Consider the following 12,261-nt stretch of genomic DNA (forward strand, 5'->3'; position numbering starts at 1 on the left):
TTTGCTATCAAACTAACAATAATACATAATTTTCCATGTTACGGTTCATATCTTCTTCCACCAGGAACATGTGACAATCACAGAAAGAACGACTGCCGATTGCCTAGCGGTGACATTTCCCCCTCTTGCCCCGAGATGGCTCATGAGTGGCACGTGCCAGATAAAAACAAACCATATTGCAATAATCCGCCTCCTCCAACGACACCGGTTCCAACACCGACACAACCTCTCTGCAAACCGGAAATTTGCGACATTTTAATCAGCAAGTAATTGAGCCCCGTATGACATCCATGATATGTACTATCCCACACGGATCGGACTAATTATTGCTTCATTTTCTGCTACAAGGGTGTTTGAGGAATGCCACAAAGTCATCTCACCGGAATCCTTTTACAAGGCCTGCAAATTTGATGTCTGCCAGATGCCAAACTCCACCGTGGGATGCTCCAGTCTGGAGGCGTACGCGATGATGTGTGCCGAGGCATCTGTCTGTGTCGACTGGAGGGGTGCTGCAAAAGGAAAATGCGGTAAGATGATTTATTATTATTATATTTGAATATGCTGTAACCATATTTGGTAACTATAGGGAAGTAAAGTCATGTGATTTCTCACTGTGGTAGTTATTACAGTCACGCTGTGGTTTGAATCTCAGTTTTTGAAAAATCTATTAATTAAAAGATCATGCTGTTTTGAGGTTGAATAGGGCCTATTATTGGTCACAAATATTCAAGCATAAAATTTGCTAAATGAGGCATTCAAAGAAGCTGTAAATGACATGTAGTATCCTATGTGTCATTATTGTTACTTTAATGCAGTTGGTGCCAGTGAGCGCTAATGCAATTTGTTGTGGTGCCTAGTGTCACCAATAAGGTGCTTAGTGGCGTGCAGTGGCTCAAACTGCCTCCCAACTGGCTTGTGGTGGCCCGTAACGGCGGCAAAAATTGAGTTTGGCGGCAAGAAAAGTTCAAAACTCATCTCTGAAGCCCTGGCGCCACTTCCTGCCTTGCACATGTCTGAAAGACATTTATTGCAACACACACTTATATCTACTATATGGGGTAATACAAATGTAAAAATGACTAATAATGGTTTTAAAATATATATATTTAGAAAGTCTTAAACAGGTTTTCTATGCTCTAACTATGAAACTGTTAAATTTATAAATAAGGAATGTAGAACCAATCAATCTCAGTAGGGATCATTGTATTATTAATGGAAAAATATATATTTGTTTATTTTTATGAATCAACCCCTTTTGTTTGTTCTAGAATATAAATGTCCTGCAAATAAAGTCTACAAACCTTGTGGGCCGATTGTTGTACCAACTTGCAATGCAAGGTAATCACATGACTGCATATCAGTAGGACATAGTACTTTAAGAGTTATATTAACGATATGTATATTTCCTACTATCAATTCTGGCCATTTGTAGGTATAATGACAAGTATTCACAGCAATGCCAAGGAGAAAACAACAACCAGAAATCTGACTGTAAGATATTTGTGGAGGGATGTTTCTGTCCACCTGGCACAACCTTGTTCAGTTCAAGCTCCGACCTCTGCGTCTCATCTTGTAAGACAAACTATTTATCTCATTTTATGTGATTTTAATTCTTTAAAACACTAAAGAGGACTTCTCCTTCCCACAGGTTGCACCGGACCCGATGGCCAACCGAAACAGGTGCTGAAATCAATACTGTATACAGTATTACATTACAGTATTACATATACAGCGTTCATCATTGTCTCAACTAAGGTGACTTGTATTCTGTGTATTCATGATCAACCTGTGTTTTACCCCTCCCTCCTAGTTTGGTGACATGTGGCAGAGCGGCTGCCAACAGTGTGTCTGTGATGAAGACACGCTGAGTGTGCAATGTGAGCCTCGCGTGTGTCCCCGGCAACCATCCATAGTATGTGACAAAGAGGGCGAGGTGTTGGTGAACCGTACGGTAGACTGTTGTGAGACGCCGGCCTGTGGTGAGTTGGAGAATGGCCCACACAAGAGACTGGTAAATCAGCCAATCACAGGGCACATATAGACAAACAACCATTCACACTCACATTCATACCTATGGACAATTTGGAGTCGCCAATTAACCTAGCATGTTTTTGGAATGTGGGAGGAAACTGGAGTACCCACGCACGGGGAGAACATGCAAACTTACAACTAGGGCTGGGTTACACGATTATTATTGTAACCGATTAATCTAGAATCTAGAATCTAAACTATAACGATTAATTTTTAAATCAGATTTGATTCGATTTCGATTCGACCCCCATAATTTGACCTATATAGCAATTTATGCTAATTTATCTCCATGAATAAAACACTAATTTCTTCTTTTCAATATATTTTCAATTTTCATATGTCCAAAAATGAATTGTATTGAGCAATACAACGATAAAGTTCACAATGGCATCCTACAATAACAAAAATAATCAAACTTTCTTTCAATAAATAAAACTTGCGCAAAAAACACCCGGTTGCTGGTGCATCGCAGTACTGCTTTCATGGTACGCCATCTCCATTTTGCACAGGTCACAGACTACCGAATCATTACCTTTAAGTGTAAAGTACTTCCATACTTTTGACATCGTATTGCGAGATATTTTCTTCTCCCCCGATACTTTGACACCATTTTTTGATTCTGAGTAGCGATGCAATCACGTGTAGTTTGACGCAAAAAATACCTCGTCCCTGCCCTACTACGTTTTTACTTTAAGTTTACTTTTATATATAAAATGACCAACTTGTAATGTTGATTGAGTTGTATGGTTAAACGGCGTACATTTGAATGTATCCCACAGAATGTGATAAAAACCGGTGTCCACAGCCACTTGAAATGTGTCCAGTGGGATTTGGGTTGCTGATTCAAGTCTCAAATGATAGCTGCTGCCCCTCCTATGATTGTGGTAAGTTCCTACTGTACATATGAATTATTATATAAAAAGAAGACTTAAAACTCTGCCGTGTGACTGCCATGATTATGTTTTCCATGTAGTTCCCAAAGGTGTTTGCGTCTTCAATGACACCGAGTACAAGGTAAGTTTTCAAAATTCAAAATGATTTAAAAGTTATAAAAGTTGTGATTGTTTTTTTCTTTGCAGCCTGGAATGCACTTTTCCAAAGACGCATGTGCAACTTGCTTTTGTACTGAGGCTCAAAATCCAACCAGCAAGCTGAATGTCATTGAATGTCATCAGAAAATGTGCTTCGTTCAGTGTCCGGAGGTACATTTATGAAATTCTCATGTAATTAACTGAAATATAAAGCAATGTGAATTTGAAAAGTAGTGTATTATTATTCGGGTTCAGTCTTTACAATCCATATGATATTTTTTTAAACAGGACTCTGAGTATCAGACTCAACCTGGAGAATGTTGTGGCATATGTAAAAAGACGAGCTGCCTTATTGAGCACCCAGGCTTTGTTCCAGTCATTATTAAGGTACTTGCAATTTAATCACTTACATTGTTGGAAACGGTGCAGCCTGATGACGGGTCTCTCCTTCTTGTTCCAACAGCCTTCTCAGTCTTGGTGGCCACCAAATGATAACTGTACCAGGTATGACTGCTACAAGGTGAAAGATGAGGTCATCACTTCCGTGAACCAAACCCAATGTCCTGACTTTGATCCGGAGAACTGCATTCCTGTGAGTACACAACATTTTTTTACTTTTTGTACTGATTTAAGAAAGAATATTGTACTGTATGAAGTAGATATAAATGGAACTACAAAAGCGTATGCTCAAGTACACTGAATATTTCATTTTGCTTTATTGTTTATTATTTCACATTTATGTCATAGGGAACAGAACAAAGCGACATCAACGGTTGTTGCAAAACCTGTAAGTATCATTAAGACACATTCAATTGACACTTTGGTTTTTGTTGGGATTATTATTATTATTAATTTTTGAGTTCTTTAAGGTTTTTCACAAGCCAATTACGCCTAATTGACATTGCGTGAAGTTTTCACATATCCAAGTACTATCATCATACTTAATTAAAATGATCATTTAAAAAATCTTGTTAGTTATTTTAAATTGTTTCTATGTATGCAAAAACATACTTCATTAATTTTCTATCACGAGGGTCGCAGGCGGGGAAAGGCTGGGCACACCCTGGACTGGTCGCCAGCCAATCACAGGGCACATATAGACAAACAACCATTCACACTCACACTCATACCTACGGACAATTTGGAGTCGCCAATTAACCTAGCATGTTTTTGAAATGTGGGAGGAAACCGGAGTACCCGGAGAAAACAGACGCACGGGGAGAACATGCAAGCTCCACACAGAGATGCCCGAGCGGGCAATCGAACCCGCTACCAATGCTCATGACCATAGGTGAGGGTAAGAACGTAGATGAACCGGTAAATTGAGGATTTTCCCTTTCAACTTAGCTCCCTCTTCATCACAACGGACTAATGCAGAGTCTGCATCATTACAAATGCCGCATCAATCCACCTGTCGACCTGTCGTTCCATCCCAAAGTACTTAAACTCCTCCACATGGGACAGTCCCAAGTAGTAGTCCCTGGACAACTTGGACTTGCAAAACAATCCAGTAAGAGTTGAAGATCATGGCCCGATGAAGCTAGCATAACTGTATCTTCTGCAGAAAACAGAGACCCAATCCTGCAGCCACCAAACTGGATCCCTTCAATGCTCTGGTTGTGCCTACAAATTCTGTCCATAAAAGTAGATAAGCAAATCACGGTGCACGGTTCCCCAACCAGGACAAAAACCACACTGTTCCCCCTGAATTCAAGATGGCAATTTACTGTACATAGTTTCCAGATACTGTATCTATGCATCTGTCTCTCAGTATATGATTAATCATTTTTCTGCATCAAGTTGAATGTCTTAAATGTCACTCCCAGGTACTCCTCGTTCCAGCTGTAAACTGAATAGAAACACCACCTACTTGCATATAAATAATTGCAAGTCGGTAGTGCCAGTAGAAATGACGACCTGCGAGGGATCCTGTGGCACATCAACATCAATGTGAGATTTTGGGTTTTGAGTCAGAGGTACATTTTGAAAAGTAATCCTGAGCAACATTGATAATGTGTGAAATTTTCTGTCTGTTCAGGTACTCTGCAGAAAGCAACCGCCTGACGCACTCTTGCTCCTGTTGTCAAGAAACAACTACCAGGCAGAAGGAAGTGGAGATGATTTGCTCTAATGGCAGCAAGATTAAGCACTCCTACATCTCAATTGAAAAATGTGGCTGTCAAGTGGCACGATGTACACAAAACTAAAGGCTATTGCGGAGGCCTAAGTCTTCACAATGAATGAATTGTCGTTTTACTACTGATATGGCTTGGGTTATACATTCTTAGGAGAGGGGGAAAAACACTTTTATTTCAATAAACATTTTCCTATTGCAGTGTACCATGTCTTATTTCTACTGCTCAATGTCAAATATGTCAAAAACTGTCTAGATTCATGCAGTGACTGACAAAAGTCTTGTCACTTATCCAATTAATAATAAATGATAACTTCACTTTTAGATGCTCATTTGGTTTGGTTTCACAAATAGCTTATGTGAATGAAATTAATTAGGTCAGATTGTGCTTGGAAAAAATGTTGTCTTGTTTGCATATCAAATTCATATATTGTAAAAGTTTTATTTTCCTTTGAAAGCGCAAACATGCTACAAAAACATGGGAACATAAAGCTGCAGTGCCTTGGTATAGATAAAAACTTATTTGTGATTAAATGTGATTAATTCTGAGTTAACCGGACAAAATAATTAATTGCGATTAAATATTTTAATTGATTGACAGCCCTAGTATATATATACATACTATATTTATATAGTATTCTACTGAAGACACTTCACAACCAGCTACATATTCATTTAAATATTAAAGCAACAAAACAACAGCAGAGCTGACTTATGGTTCTTGTTTCCGTATATTATCAGGCTTCTAACCAAACAATTTGGTGATAAAAGTACATGAAGTACACAGTTACACTCACACGGTGTACTCATACTACGCCAAGGTGTGCACCATACTGTACACTAATCCAAAAATGTGTGCAAAAGGGCAACATTTTGCTGGAAATGTTCACAGCTAACTGAAAAACGTGTTAACTGGGACACACACTAAGCAGGTTTCTCAATATACAGATGTATAATTATCAAAATGTTACAAAATTAAAAAATATATAGTTAATGATAAAAAAAAATAATAGTTTGCTATACAGCAGCAAAGAAACAGCAACTGGCCAAACCAAACTACTGACAATGAACCAATAACGGAAGGAACACACACCTGAACTAAATAGACGGGAGTGAAATTAGAAACAGGTGTGGGAGATAGGAAAAGCAGGAAAACGGAAATAAGGCAAGACAGGAAGTGAATACAAAAATAAGAGCATCCAATGAGAAACTAAACTAAAAAGGGAACATAAACACACTGTCAGGCAGGAACCAACACAGGGCGTCGTCTTGGTCTCGTCGTGTCAAAATGTGAATTGCACGATAGATAATATTGTTTAAATGACAATTCTTTCAAAACCAGCAAATACATTGGTCGATTAACAACTGTTTTGAATTTTACCATTCAACTCCTTGTCATAGACCAGTAAATTGTGCAAAAAAAAAACTGAAATATTGAACATTTGAACAGCACTCAAAGGTTTAGAGATAGTTAAATTAAGTTGACCGCTTGTGCAGTTTTGGTTCATCCTGAAATTATACACAAAACCCGAATATCCTTAAAAATGTTTTTGTATTTTGCCAACTAAATAGGGTCTCGGATTGTGTACATTGCTGTTCAATAAATATTTAAAAAGTAATCAAAAAGAAGTACAATACGATTTGGGGATACTTTACGTGCTATATACTGTACATGTACGCAGTATGTGTCCTTTGTTGTATTGCAACAATACTTTTGGTCGGAACTCACGTCCCATGGTATTATCCCGTCGGACATTTTAAGTGTAGCACACTATCAGCCAGCTATGTCGGTGCTGAAGTATGTCTGTTCAGTATTAGAGTAGTCTCTATTTTGTGTCAGATGGCTCGTTTATTTGGATCCAGTGCCTACGATGTGTTAATTTTGGGGCAATGTGTTGAAGAAAAGTGAGGATTTAGTCTCGGTATTCATCATTTTTTTAAGGTAAAGTAAGTTTTCTCCCCTTGCTTCAAGCTTCTCTTCTTCAGTGTTACCGCTAGCTAACGTGACGCTGGTTAGCTGAGTTGACATGATTAATTATTGCAAAATTCAGCGACTCAATAAGGTCAATGCGGTCTTCTTATATAGAATGCAAAACAAGAGAAAGCGGTAAATAAATGTGTTTGGTCGAAGGAAGACATACATTTAAAACGACGTGTCGTCCATTGAAAGTAATAATGCATTCATCATATTGCACAGATGACAATCGGTGTATATTTTGTAATGACATTCATGTTAATTACTCATTAGCCTAATTTTCAGGATTTACTATTACAGATTCACTATTAATGCATTTTCTTTGCTTTCTCAGTTACACTTCCGAGCCATGGCGTCACTGTCGGAGGAGGTGCTGCTGGTGTTAAAAAAGGTTCGCCAGAAGAAACAGGATGGCACACTTTATCTGATGGCTGAACGCATAGCCTGGGGCCCAGAGGGCAAGGACCGCTTCACTGTCAGCCACCTTTACGCAGATATACGTTGTAAGGGACCTCTTGTCAACATAACAATACAAAGACGGTGTTTGCTCAATTTAAAAGAGTCACTTGTGTTCTGTTGTAGGTCAGAAGATCAGCCCAGATGGCAAAGCTAAAGTTCAGCTCCAGTTAGTCCTTCACTCAGGCGAGAGTACCACATTCCACTTTTCAAACGAGAGCACCGCGCTGAAAGACCGGGAGGCTGCCAAAGAACTGCTGCAGCAGCTTCTGCCCAAATTTAAGAAGAAAGCTAACAAGGAACTAGAGGAAAAAAACAGGTAACCTTCTAGACATCAAACCATAATACTGCCATTATAAATACATTTTGCCATTGTAGAAAGCTGTTATAAGTAAAATATTATTGATTGTTCACCTGTAGGATGCTTCAAGAAGATCCAGTGCTTTTTCAGTTATATAAAGATTTAGTGGTAAGCCAAGTGATCAGTGCTGAGGAATTCTGGGCTAACCGATTAGGAGGCCTAAACAACACAGACCCTGCAGTATGTAACAATAAACAGGAAGTCGGCATTTCTGGAGCGTTTTTGGTGAGTTGATTGTATGTTTTTACATTAAAATACCACCCTGTACTTTATGTAGACACATTTGAATCACATAGAACTTGTTCTTTACAGGCAGACATCCGGCCTCAGACAGATGGCTGCAACGGTTTGAGATATAATCTGACGGCCGACATTATTGAATCTATCTTCAGAACCTATCCTGCAGGTTCATGTGGCTTCATACTTTCTATAAATGTTCCTTGTTTTCCATCACAATCTGTTTTTTTTTTATTAACTAGCCTTGTTGTTGCAGTGAAACAGAAGTATTGTGAAAATGTGCCTCATAACTTGACGGAGAAGGAGTTCTGGACTCGCTTCTTCCAGTCGCAGTATTTTCACCGAGATCGCATCAATACTGGAACGCAGGACATCTTCACCGAGTGTGCCAAGCAGGACGAAAAGGGTAGAAACCTTTATATCATTTACATCCGGGGTCTCAAACTCAATTTACTTGGGGGATGCTGGAGGTAGCGTCTGAGTGAGGCTGGGACACATCATGTATCAGGGTACCTCACAATCCGATACGATTCGGGATACATGGCTCACAACGATAATATAGTGTGAAACAAAGAAATTATCTCATAGTTTGTATTTTGCTGCTTTTAGCTGAGATATGGATATGTTTTTAAGACTGTTGTCACTTGTGTAGGGTTAAAGTCAATGGTGGTGCAAGGAGTTAAGAACCCCCTGGTTGACCTGCAGTCGCTAGAAGACAAATCCTTGGATGAGGTGAGACTTTCTCTGAGATATCCGGAATGTGTGTGTGTTACATAGACACGTTACATAGTTTGTATTTTTACTGCGATACATATTTGGAGTGGCCGAATGTCGTCCGATTAAGTTGGCTTTTCAGCAGTAGTACACAACTAGACACATGGATTAAACACGCAAGAAGGCTATTCCGACACCAAAATTTTGGGCAACTGTAGAAGCCTTTTTTTTCCCCCCAGAAATGTTAGTCTGGAGTTATTAGGAATTAATTTAGTATTTTCTTTGTTGTAGGGTTATGGTGTGAGCACACCACCGCCCTCCACTTCTAATTGTAACAGATCCGTGAAAGAGAGCAGCAACTATGCCATCATAAAGCGCTTCAACCATCACAGTGCCATGGTGCTGGCGGCAGGCTCACGAAAAGGGTACACAACCGAAAGTGATTGACGAAGATATAAATCGATGTCAATGTGCTTAATTCAGTTTTTTCTTTTAAAGGGAGGCTGACCAAGGTAGTGAGACAAGCAGCACTGATGGAAACTCACGGGATTCTGACCTCTTTCAGCCTCCCATCAAGAAGGTAAAAATGCTCTGTTGTTCGAGATGGCGCGGTAAGAGATACAGCACATATTCACTTTCTCTCTTTCGGTAATTTTTGTAGGTGAAATTACAAGAAGCCATAGAGTATGAAGATTTGCAAAGGGAAGACGGACCAAAAACGGTTGCATTAAACCTAAAAAAGTCAGACAGGTACTGTGTTAACATATTTTTAATTGTGAACGCAACTGTTTGGGTTATTCAACTATACATCATTTCTTCTCTAAATGAACTATCTATAGGTATGCTCATGGTCCTGTGCCTCTCCAGTCCCAAAAGTACGCAACGAGCCAAGACATCATAAACTCTGTCAACCACATCCGACATGAGATGGCTAATTACACACCCAATCTCACTCAGGTTTGCTCGAGGACATTGTATTTGTATTTGCATCTGTTGTTTAGTTTTCAGTTATAGCGGATGGGAGAGTTTCAAGAGCAGTTCTCTGAATCTAATTTCACTTTCACTGTGACTTTGGGGCAACGACAAATGAATGATTTTCATTGAATTTTCTCGCCTCAATTACACTGTGCAGGTGTTGACCAGTGCAGCAGCAACTACAGCCATTGCAGCGCTTTCTCCGGGTGGAGTGCTAATGCAGACAGGAGCGCAGCAAGCCATTAATCGTACGTCTCAAAAACCCACTGTTAGGCCTGTCACGATGATAATATATAATATCGGTAATCCATTAACCGTACAATAAGTGGGGAGAGGCATGCTACGTAGGGGTGCTCACACTTTTTCAGCCTGAGAACGACTTTTAAAATGACCGAGTCTCAAAGATCTACCTCATATTACAAATATAGAAAATATTTACTGTATTTATTGGCTATATATATATATATATAGTAAATAAGAGTTTATGTATATTGTACATGTAAACCGTGTATTCCACACACAATGTTGCTAAAATCAAACCAAGGAAGTGTATATGCAAATGAACTGACGTCTGCTGTGACACACTGTAAACATCATATATTCACCGTAATAGTATTTCTGTTTTTTTTTTTTCTCTCTTTTTGGGGGTGGTGGGGCAGTATTCACACAGTCGGAAATATTGTGATTGATACAGTATGTCGCTTTTATTTGTTTAATATGTAACGCTTGTTTACTTTATATGAAAGCTTTTGACATTCCAACAACAATATTAAATACGCTTGAGAAATTAATATTTTTTGCATTTAATGTGGATTACTCGCATTATTATGCCATATATTATACTTAAATGAAAGAATGGTCTCAAAATAATGTTGACCATAATAGTGTGTATCGGGAATAACTTATAGGATAAATACCCAGCAGAATTTGTTATTGTGACAGGCCTACCCACTGTAGTTTATGTTTACTCCTATTCCAATGTTTTGGATCTTTCCCAAATTGCTCTCAATTGTGTACCTTTTCCATTTATGTTGTTCCCAGAGATGGTACCATCTGATGTTCAAGGGGAGTTGAAACATCTTTACTCAGCTGCTGGAGAATTGTTAAGACATTTCTGGTCCTGTTTTCCCGTGAACTCACCATTTTTGGAGGATAAGGTGATTCATATTTTTAGTAACTTTACTGTAAGTCTCTCAGCAGCAGTCAATGGTTTGTGTTGACATTTAACTCTTTAGCAAACCTTTGAGTTTCAAAACTGAATGTCTAATTTGTTTTGTCCAGTTAATTAAAATGAAGTCTAACCTCGAGAGATTTCAGACCACCAAGCTTTGTCCTTTTCAAGAGAAGATTCAGCGTCAGTACTTGAATAAAAATGTAAGTAATGATTTAAACACAATCTGCTTGGTGTATTTCCACACTGTAAAACACTACAGCCACTACACTACATGGATAGTAATTTTTGTTTACGTAGATTTTACATTAACAGCCAAGATTGACCTCCTTACCTCTTGTTTTGCTAACATCCCTACAGCTCACCGCACACTTGGAACAGATGTTGCAGGCAGCGTACAGCAAGTTCCATGTCTGGCAAACACGTCGCATGATGAGAAAAACCTGAGGCCTCCTGGTTTATCAAGGAGAGGACAATGAAGAAAGTGGATAACGTGTCCTATAGAGGTCATCCCCGCGTGCTGAGACCGCTGATCACAGCCAGATGGGTTCACAGGAGCTCATGATGAGGACATTGATGAATGCTGCTGCGTTTAGGAGACACATGTGACATTTTAGTCACAAAAACTTGTTTCTTACTCATGTTCTTTCAACATAGGAGAGATTGGTTTCAATAATGGGACTTTTCATAAAGGTACAACATGACCACATTTCTCATGAAAATCATGACGGCTCTCAGGATGACAAGCAAAGGACTGCCAATGTGTTTTATCAGTGCAGAGAACTCAGACATACAGGGAGCCCCCTCTGGGCATGGGACAATATGTGGAAAAGTGTTCCCCAGTTAGTGGATTTAGCAATATTCTAAAGACATGGCACTGGAGTGTATTGGTATGTGTGTAAGTGTGAGGCACAATTCACACTGTCACAGTTTTGGTTCTATCTGCACTGTATACACAAATGTTTCTCAATTAAAGAGGTAAAACGTGTATTGTTTCAAGCTGCTACCTGGCGAAAGTGCATGCATGCAGGTTTGAATTCATGCATTCGTTTGAGGGAGGATTGCGGTACTTAATAAACATGATCTCTAATAGGTTGGTCTTGACATCCCTGCCTATAAAAAGTGATTCTCAAACAGTGGGGCGGGCTCCCCACGGGGTGCACAGTGTAATCAGGT

General features: G+C 39.2%; 2 protein-coding genes and 1 long non-coding RNA gene across 6 annotated transcripts in view; 2 read left to right on the forward strand and 1 right to left on the reverse strand.

Moving 5' to 3' along the window:
* Window positions 1-5,397, forward strand: part of LOC131130933 (uncharacterized) — a 23,195-nt gene extending 17,798 nt beyond the window's left edge. The window contains exons 33-46 of the mRNA XM_058075107.2: window positions 65-266; window positions 349-527; window positions 1,269-1,338; window positions 1,433-1,572; window positions 1,649-1,680; window positions 1,811-1,979; window positions 2,811-2,915; window positions 3,005-3,045; window positions 3,111-3,233; window positions 3,351-3,449; window positions 3,526-3,654; window positions 3,810-3,849; window positions 4,889-5,012; window positions 5,101-5,397. Coding sequence (XP_057931090.2) covers window positions 65-266; window positions 349-527; window positions 1,269-1,338; window positions 1,433-1,572; window positions 1,649-1,680; window positions 1,811-1,979; window positions 2,811-2,915; window positions 3,005-3,045; window positions 3,111-3,233; window positions 3,351-3,449; window positions 3,526-3,654; window positions 3,810-3,849; window positions 4,889-5,012; window positions 5,101-5,269 — 1,622 coding nt within the window. The 3' untranslated portion in view covers window positions 5,270-5,397. The remainder of the gene's footprint in view (window positions 1-64; window positions 267-348; window positions 528-1,268; window positions 1,339-1,432; window positions 1,573-1,648; window positions 1,681-1,810; window positions 1,980-2,810; window positions 2,916-3,004; window positions 3,046-3,110; window positions 3,234-3,350; window positions 3,450-3,525; window positions 3,655-3,809; window positions 3,850-4,888; window positions 5,013-5,100) is intronic.
* The window catches only part of LOC131130973 (uncharacterized), a 20,880-nt gene extending 9,163 nt beyond the window's left edge, over window positions 1-11,717 (reverse strand). Inside the window, exons 1-3 of one of the 2 annotated variants that reach the window (XR_013627003.1) lie at window positions 11,420-11,717; window positions 3,473-3,652; window positions 381-509 (exon numbers count right to left, since the gene is read on the reverse strand). This is a non-coding gene — a long non-coding RNA (uncharacterized LOC131130973). Of the gene's footprint in view, window positions 1-380; window positions 510-3,472; window positions 3,653-5,993; window positions 6,153-11,419 lie in introns of those variants that run through there. The other variant, XR_013627001.1, reaches the window with a different exon arrangement.
* gtf2h1 (general transcription factor IIH, polypeptide 1) lies at window positions 6,384-12,073 on the forward strand. Of its 3 annotated transcripts, none has more exons than XM_058075148.2 (15): window positions 6,384-6,486; window positions 7,506-7,674; window positions 7,754-7,946; window positions 8,048-8,213; window positions 8,301-8,394; window positions 8,482-8,631; window positions 8,878-8,957; window positions 9,231-9,364; window positions 9,438-9,519; window positions 9,601-9,689; window positions 9,779-9,896; window positions 10,072-10,162; window positions 10,956-11,071; window positions 11,196-11,288; window positions 11,446-12,073. In XM_058075148.2, the coding sequence occupies exons 2-15, from the start codon at window positions 7,521-7,523 to the stop codon at window positions 11,530-11,532; spliced, it is 1,647 nt and encodes a 548-aa protein (XP_057931131.1). In that variant the 5' UTR covers window positions 6,384-6,486; window positions 7,506-7,520; the 3' UTR covers window positions 11,533-12,073. The 3 variants fall into 3 exon arrangements, with proteins under 3 accessions (XP_057931131.1, XP_057931130.1, XP_057931129.1); XM_058075147.2 differs by lacking the exon at window positions 6,384-6,486 and adding an exon at window positions 6,930-7,143; XM_058075146.2 differs by lacking the exon at window positions 6,384-6,486 and adding an exon at window positions 6,931-7,138.
* Window positions 12,074-12,261: the final 188 nt, after the last annotated feature.

The sequence above is a fragment of the Doryrhamphus excisus genome, linkage group LG1 (assembly GCF_037039965.1).
Source record: "Doryrhamphus excisus strain RoL-2023G ecotype Guam linkage group LG1, RoL_Dexc_Guam_v1.1, whole genome shotgun sequence".
Classification (NCBI taxonomy): Eukaryota; Metazoa; Chordata; class Actinopteri; order Syngnathiformes; family Syngnathidae; genus Doryrhamphus; species Doryrhamphus excisus.